This window comes from Centruroides vittatus, unplaced genomic scaffold, assembly GCF_030686945.1.
Source record: "Centruroides vittatus isolate TY-2023 unplaced genomic scaffold, ASM3068694v2 contig_864, whole genome shotgun sequence".
NCBI classification, from domain to species: Eukaryota; Metazoa; Arthropoda; class Arachnida; order Scorpiones; family Buthidae; genus Centruroides; species Centruroides vittatus.
In genome coordinates, this window is record NW_027122564.1 from 369,541 (window position 1) to 378,158 (window position 8,618).

The 8,618-nt window shown below is 30.6% G+C and overlaps 1 protein-coding gene and 1 long non-coding RNA gene across 2 annotated transcripts; one reads left to right on the forward strand and one right to left on the reverse strand.

Moving 5' to 3' along the window:
* Window positions 1-353: 353 nt before the first annotated feature.
* LOC136982835 (uncharacterized) lies at window positions 354-6,129 on the forward strand. The gene is made up of 2 exons (XR_010881937.1): window positions 354-755; window positions 5,950-6,129. It is a non-coding gene; the product is annotated as an uncharacterized lncRNA (long non-coding RNA).
* LOC136982833 (uncharacterized) lies at window positions 761-5,434 on the reverse strand. Its single transcript, XM_067279366.1, has 3 exons — window positions 5,203-5,434; window positions 2,351-2,521; window positions 761-1,660 (listed from the first exon to the last, which is right to left on the reverse strand). Exons 1-3 carry the CDS (start codon window positions 5,261-5,263, stop codon window positions 1,464-1,466), a joined length of 429 nt encoding a protein of 142 aa, XP_067135467.1. The 5' UTR covers window positions 5,264-5,434; the 3' UTR covers window positions 761-1,463.
* Window positions 6,130-8,618: the final 2,489 nt, after the last annotated feature.

Genomic DNA, 8,618 nt, shown 5'->3' on the forward strand with positions numbered 1-8,618 from the left:
TCATCAGTCATTGCAATATTCGAAGAAACTACAAACAGAACCAGTTCTACTCGTAATAAATATTAAACTCGTGTCCTATTTCTCGGGTGACTGCTTTTTTTTACCAACTGAAAGCCCTCAGACTTCGTTCGATGTAGGACATTTTGTGTGAACTGTGTTTAAACTACTTATATTAATTTTTCCGTATCGAAAATACAAACAGCTTTAAGATGGTTAATGCTAAGACGACTTTTTTTTCCAGGAAAGATATCTTGGTGTTCTTAATTATGAAAAATGGAACGGTGCCAACTTGTACGAATAACTTCAGTAAATTAACGTTTTATTGTTAATAGTTTCTGCGAGTTTTCTTGATATGACCTTTAAACATCTAACCTATCGAATTGGTTTCCAACTGATCAATTTTTCACGATAGTCGAACCTTTTTATTATAGATTCGTGTATAAAATTAAAGCTTACCTTCCTTCTTATCTTTCGATGCGACGGATAACGATGCTAGTGTTAAGAATAAGAATAAAAGGTATTGTTTCCACATTTTTATATAAGCCTAGAAAAATACAGAAGAAGCGGCCGGGAATACAACTTAAAAACGAATGCAGTTAGTGGTACGAGAGTATTTCTATTATTAACCGCGCGGATCCAAACTTAGATATTTGGGACGTGATACAAAATTTATTCAGAGTATTAAGTTGAGTAATAAGGTCTGCTTCCGCATCTTCTTTTTGTTAATTAATATACGAAGACAGAAAAGAAACGAAGTAAGTATTTTCAAATAGACTTTTATTCGACCTTCTGTTTTTCTGGTATGAAATAACTGGAATGATAAACTATTACAACAATGACATTGTAAAGCTGCAATTATCCAAAATGAGTTCTTTATCAAAAATACATATAATTATTAAAGATATAGAGTAGAACTTTGTTTAAAATTTGTCAAATTTGATGGAAGTAGTTCAAGTTGACAAATTTCCAACTCTGTAAAAATTTATTTTGTAGACAAATATGTAGGTCCAGCATGCATATGTATAATTTTATATAATAAATTTAAGAAAAATGGAAGAAATTTTGGCATTTTGTAAGTAGCTTAAACTGTTGGAAGTCACATTTATAAGCATGTCACAGCTAAAATTTGGAATGATTGGATATTCTTGAGTATAAAATAAATTTCGAACTTATTAAATACTGTATAATATTCCAAATACTAAATCTCTTTGTACTATCTACAAGTAAATGCTTTTCTAATATCCAATTTTAGAAATATTTACATAAAAAAATTAAAATGTTCTCATTTTAGTCTACTTAATTTTGGTATTTTGGAAAGTTCGCAACTATGAACAAAAAAACTAGTTTGTTTAGAACAAAAATTTTGATTTTCCACTAATCTGTGGGTGGTATGAGATAATCAAAGGGTAAACTTTGCTATCTACAGTGTCACAAAGTGACACAATGAAATAGCTCATCCTTTCTCAGAGCAGCACCCTTAACGTTAAGACCAAACACACAAAAACCATAAAGATTGCACTATTGTGACTACTAGCACCATTGCATCCTCTTCCTTTGCAATGGCATACATTGACTCTGCCTCCAAAGCCTCCTCTATAGTAACAGGCCCGACTGCTATCCCATTGAGCACACTGGCGTATAATTCTGCTGTTAGGCTCCACTGGAACAAAAAATAAGTAAGTTTTTTTTAAAAAAAGAGGGGCAGGTGAAAATGTATAAATCTAAAGATTTCCTTATTTATTTATTGCATTTTTTACATTTTATATGTAAGTGTAGTTATGCCAAATTAAAAAAAAATCCAAAGAATTACACACAAATATTACATGTGAAGATAATTGTTGCACTCACATTATATTAATTAATATTAATTTTTGTTAAGAAATAATATTTGAGCACAATCAATTTTTATAAGATTATTTTTAGAGAGGATGCTTTTAAATAAATGTAATAGGTATACAGGGTGTCCCAAAAAGATGTACTCATTCTTTGATAGATGATTAATAATATGTTTTTTTTTAATTTAGTAATAGGTTTTAAATTAATGTATTTATTTATTTGTTTATTGATTTAACTTCCTAGGATTGTGTGTTTGTCAAGACACGTCTATTTACAAAAAAATATTTATATAATTGACAATCAAAGAGTGAGTACATCTTTTTGGGACACCCTGTATTTAAGTTATTTGATTTAATAAAAGAAAATTGATGTAATTAAAAAGAACTTTAATATGGTAAAATAGCTTAATCTGGTAGGTATTAGCTGCCCTACATCCTCATTACCATCCTACTAATTATATTGCAACTTTTTTAATTACATAGCTACTATATAATGTAAAAAAAATCATACTTACTATTCAGCATTTTGAAATCTATGTTTTGTTCAATGGTGCGGCAGGATGTGTATTTGGAACCCATTTTCAAATCACTGCAATTTTTCAAGAGACTATCATCCAGCTTTCCTCTCTGGCATCTTTCATCGTGTAGAGAATTACATACATAACAAATCACCGGTTCGTCCTCAGCTATAAAACACGCAATTAATTAATAAAAGGGAGGCGAAAACAAGCAATAAAAAATAAACTTTTTATTAGCAACTTATTTAATTTTATATTTTTATAGAAATTCATAATGTATTACTACTTTATATGTTATTGATATTAAAAGCACAAACAGTTAATCGGATGTTAATATAAATAAAGAATAACTATTTAGATTTTCTGATATTCAATCGAAGTATTGAAAGAAAAAAAAAAAAAAAAAAACTGGCATATTCCAGAGGACAGTAGTCGTAGCGGCGATAAAGTAATTGCAAAACAGTTCTTGCAGCATCCGGGCATTACGTCAGCGCTTGGGTCTATGACGTTAACAGAAACAGGTTAAAAGCGATTGCAAGACTTCCTGATAACGTGCTGATGGATATATGGCGGCAAAATTTACACTATCGTGTATATTTTCCTCCATAATCCTGTTCTGCACTTTAATATGTAAAGAAGTATCACTTAAGAGTGAAGAATTTGACTTTCCATACAATTGCTACAATTAGATAAACCTACGTTCAACACGTGCATAGGGCGTGACGGCTAAAAAAGGAGGAGTTCTGTTTTAAATAATAAACCACTTCCTTTTTTTAAACCAATTCCGATTTAAAGACAGCAAAACAGATTCGTGATTCAATTTCGTATATTTGTAATATTCTCTAATATTTGTGACGTCTGTCAAATACGGCAGACAGAAATTTTAAAAAAAATAAAACTACGTTATACAAAGCCAGTAACCTATTTTATGGCAATTTTCGAACCCGTTAAAATAACCAGATTACATAATGGATAATAAATGCATGTTAGTTTTAATTACGTGACGTCAGTCGGTCGTACACCGCTACGCGAAAATGTGGGGGGGGCGTGCAGTACGAAACGGTAAAGCTTTTATCTAAATTAGGAACATTAATAGCTCGGAATATTTAAGTATTTTATGTAACCATCTAGGTAGGATGCTGCACATTTACCTGCCGCAGTTATTGGATATTTATATTATAAAAAGTGATGCGTTGCACAAACACAAAAATGGACTTTAATCAAACGTGCATGAGAAAGATTAGTAGATGAACTACTTTCAGAAGTGTGATATTTAGGTGGGGCTCTCGTAATTTCTTCTCTGATTATTTAGTTAATTCGTTGGATTTTAAAACGTTTGGGACGGAAGGAAGATCTGAAATTTTGATTATAGAATAATATCTAAAAGTTTCGTAATAGTAAAATAATTAGTTTTTTTTCTAATAGCAAAGGGTTTTAAAATAGTTGAGAATTAAGGCATTTACATCCATTCAAACAATTTCTCCGCATTTCTGGAAGATATTTTTCTTGGATCAAGTTTGAAAAATCGATTGAAAGGATTAATTTAGATGCAATTAATTTTAACTTGTTTGTAGAACACACGGGTTTCCATAGAGCAAACATTTAGACCAACGATTTTTTTGAGGTAAACAATACTTGAAATGCAAAGTCTAAAAATAAAATTAGTAAGATAAATATACTTTAACCGCGAAAACTGAACAATTCGGCATGAAATAACAAATGTAACATGCATTCCAGGATATAAAGAATATGTGTAATAATAATAATATTGCCCCGAAGTAAATAAAGTCGGAAATAATCCGAACCTTAAAAAATGCAGATAATAAGAATGATAATAAAAGATAAATGAGTTAATACGAGCGATGTGGAGTGAACATAGATCAAGAGTTAAGCTTGTTTATACATTAGGTAAACGGCAATTATCTAAATAAAGGCTTTTCCTTTTATCGAAGGAGGAGAAAGGTCGTATTTTATGTAGTAAATAGTCTCTTCATAGGAAAAAAAGCTATCAAATGTAATTCTTGTTTTTAAAAAAATGATTGAAATTCTAATAATTTCAATTATACAGTACTATCTCTTTAGAACATGAACTTGCAATACAAAGGAAATTTCTGCACAGTAATCTAACCTAAGATTTTTTTACTATTACAACAATCAAAAAATAATTTTAAAACATCGGATATATATATATATATATATATTATTTCGAAAGGAATTAAATCCATTTATTACTAAAATTTCGATTTAAAAATTTGCTATTACAAAACAGAAATCTCTTTAAATTACTCAACGAAAAAATATCTTTTTTTTAAATTTCAGACGGGGAAGAAAAATTTTAAGATTTTTCCAAGCATAAGATCTTTTATGGCAATTTGTTTAATAAATGCATAATTGATGTGACCTAATTGCCGCTCAATTTATATAAAAAATTCTTTGCTGCCATATGAGAACATTCGCCATTACCACAATAATCCAATATTAGAAATAATTCCGATTCTACTTGAAATTCAAGTAAAAAAAGATTCGGACGGGAACGTAAACATCTCTATTAAAACGTTTGTTACTATAATATAGCTTCGGGCGTTTCTGTTCGTGCCTTCGTTTACGATGATTTTTCGTTTTCCCTAAGAAACTCTTACATGTACCGACTTAGTATTTCGTGCGCTTATCTATCGAACGATGTTTAATGATGGAGATGTTGCTACCAGATATGCACACGAGTCCGTCGTTTTCGCTCTTGCGAATAGAAATTAAAACTTACCTTCCGAGAAAATCATTATAAATACATATCCTACCGTATATAAGGAAAAATAACAGTATAATTTACTAAGCCTAAATTAAACACTTACCCGAAGCCAAATGCAATACAGCCAACATAAATGCAACGAAAGCCACTTGTACGTAGACCATCGTAGTGCTCGAACAGCAATTAAAAATTTATATAAAGGGAAACTAAAGCGAGGGGAAGGAGTGGGGAAGGGAGAGATTCTATAGCAACACACCAACGGAATCTAACCTACGAGTGACTTCCCCTTCGTCCGTCAATATGGAGGTGCTGGCTACGATCGGTTCCGGTGATCGATCCGCCTTATAATACCTCGGTTAGATCACGTGATGCGGTCTCCTAGCGGTCACTATCTAATCGGATAAATATATATTTTTTTATATCGTTACCTGTTTTAACGAATTTTATGCAAACAATAAAAGTTTGTATTTTAATTTTATATTCTTTACGGTAAATTATATTTTTACATTATAAACGTTTTTTTTTTTCATTACTAATCATTATGTTTACAGATTGACTACTAGATGGCGTAACGATTATTACGCAAATTAGTAACATGATAGACAGAATTTTTGTATTGAATGAAAATTTTTAAAAAAATGTTCGCGCAATTGTTATTTTATTTTACGTATATATTAATTTTCGGGTGGCTAGTTATCTCTGGGTTGGCGGTGTTTCTTTTATGATCTATTTGTTGTTTACGTGTTTCCCTGCCTGTTCGTGTAAGCGGATGGAAAAATGGCTTTTTATAAAAAGAAAATTCAAAATTTTACGTGTAAAAAAACTCAATTTATTCTGTCTATATTTTTAGGAAAACAAAATGAATATTACTAGATATTCTGAGTTCTCGGAGCATAAGGCACAGACGGAGATGGGTGTATCTTCCTCCCCGAAGAAAATTTGAAAACTTCTGAGAAATTGTTGGAAATAAACTAAATTTTTCTTTATTTGTAAAACAGAAACCAATTTATTATTAAATTTCATAAGATGATCGGTGTTTCTTTTATAAATAATTATGTCATCGGAGTACGATGTTTTATTTTTTATACTTACGTGCACCAGACCACGTGCGTAGAATGGCGTTTACATCATTGCTTGAGTATAATGACGTAGGTTAGTTAACGAATATATTAAAATAATATCGGAAGAATATAATGGATACATTCGCAGAATTAGTAGCTTAACTTAACAAATCCTGTTACAACTTCCGAATTTTTAAACAGAACACAGTGTATATTGTAAATAATAGTATATCTGATCCAAAGGAAATGCAAATGTTAGTTTGACTATTGGTGTCTTTGTAGGAGGTAACATTACTAGGGAATTTTGCAAAAAGTCTAATTTAAACAAAAAACATTCCATTAAACACTATATCAAGAATGGGCCACACACGTGCCAAACTTGACACGCCAATGATTTTTTTTTTCTCCGGCACGCAACTTAGGGCTTGCCTTAAAAACTAAATGTTCAACATCTTCGCTGAGTTGTATATTTTAACTTAATAGAATACAATTTTATTGAGTAGAACGATACTAAATAAAAATGCATCAACTGTTTGAGTAATAATAATAAGAAAGTGAAACAAATGAAGCAACAATTTCCAAAACAAATTGTTGCTTCATTCACTAAGCAGCCAGACAAGGAGTGATTTTTTACATCCTTTTATGTATTTTTGGGGTTTCTGAAATGTGTTTAAATGTGGATTTTTGATTATAAAAATTTTGGTTGGCAGGTGAGAAAATTTTGCATCAGATTTGGCGATTTTGGCATGCACACTTAGAAAAGTCGTTCGTTCACCTTGGTCTTTATGTTTAATGAATTTATCAATGTCCAAAATCCAAAGACTTTTAGCAGTTTTCCTTCTCTTTCTTCTCAGGCTAAGCGCGATACTAGTAAATTAATACTGTAATGTTTTAGAATGTTATACAAGGAGGGTCCCGGGACCTGAGCCCTTAAGCTTTGTAAACAAATTACGAAAAATCTACCAAATATAGTATTTAAATGTGACAAAGACACTTATACACATGTATATAAAATGTCTGAGATTATTCATCATCCACAGCGCTAGTGACTATATCCACAGAGAAGATAGGTTTGTACCTTCTAACTCTGGTCTTCCCAATATAGATTCTGTAATACTATTGAAGTTACAGTATCAATGTGCTAAATACAGGTATACCTCGAGTTACGTCGTTCTCGATTATACGTCGTTTGTCAAAAAAGTATATAGAAAAATAAACATCAAGTTTAAGACATTTTACTCGACTTTACATCCGTCTGCCACAAATATTGAAGTCGTAATATCACTAGAAAATCATTAAAAGCACATAAAATCTTATTAAAATATGTACATTTACAGTAAATGTTAATATAATCATCATAAATCCTAGAGAACAGGGATTGCAATCCAGCAGTGTTTTCAATCCAGCTGGATTTTTGCTGGACCAACATCATTCCAGCTGGATCCAGCACGGATGTATTTTTGGTACAATAAAGTGTTATCTATCAATCTATCTATCCAGCAATTTATGGTTTTTTAAAGAAATAAAACATTTTTTTTAAATACTTAAGAAACTTTTATTATTACTGATTATCCCGATAAATCAGTAAAACGTCTTACACAGTTAGATAGTAAACTTAACTTTTGTTCGGTTTAACATTTGAGATAGAGATAATTAAACTTTAGACGTTTAGTTAGATTATACTTATAATGCAATCTTTAAGTTAAATAATAGCAAAAGTAATACTACTAATTAATTTATATTAATATATTATAATAATGTAAGGACGGATAATCAGTGGCTAAGTGGCTATCAGTCTTACAGTTTTCTTATATAGGCTCCACATATAAGTCTGTAGTTATTTATAAGTAATTTAATTATTTAATTAGTAGTGAGTAAGCAATGAGTAGTAGTAGTATAGTAGTTAGTTATTATTATCACAATCATGAATCACATACATTCATATCATCATATATCTAAGATAGATATCTAAGATATTGATACTCATTAATTTAATTAACTATTTAACTAACTAGGTAGTCTCAGTTTCTCACTAATTTTCACAATAAAATTGTCTAGCCTAACCCACTAACCACTTATAAAATAAAAGTTAAAAACTCTAACTTAATAGATTTAGAGTAGAAGTTATAAAATGTTAGTTTTGTCTTGAATAAAGTATTTTAAAGGATTAAATAAAATTAAATCAATCACTTCTGTTATTTTTTTGACTTTTCTGGAAGTAGGATCTCAAGAAACAAATGGTATTGATGGTGTCTCCTAACCTACTTCCTAATGAATTGCATATATATCTCGCTGCAGAGAAGGCCCTTTCTGAATCATAAATCGTTCCGTCACGTGATTGATTGACATAACATCCGACCGTAAATTAGAATTATGCACTAGGAGAGGAGTTACTTGTTTTATTTAGCGCGAAGACACTTTATTTAGCGAGAGCGGAAAGTCAACTGGCAATTAGATC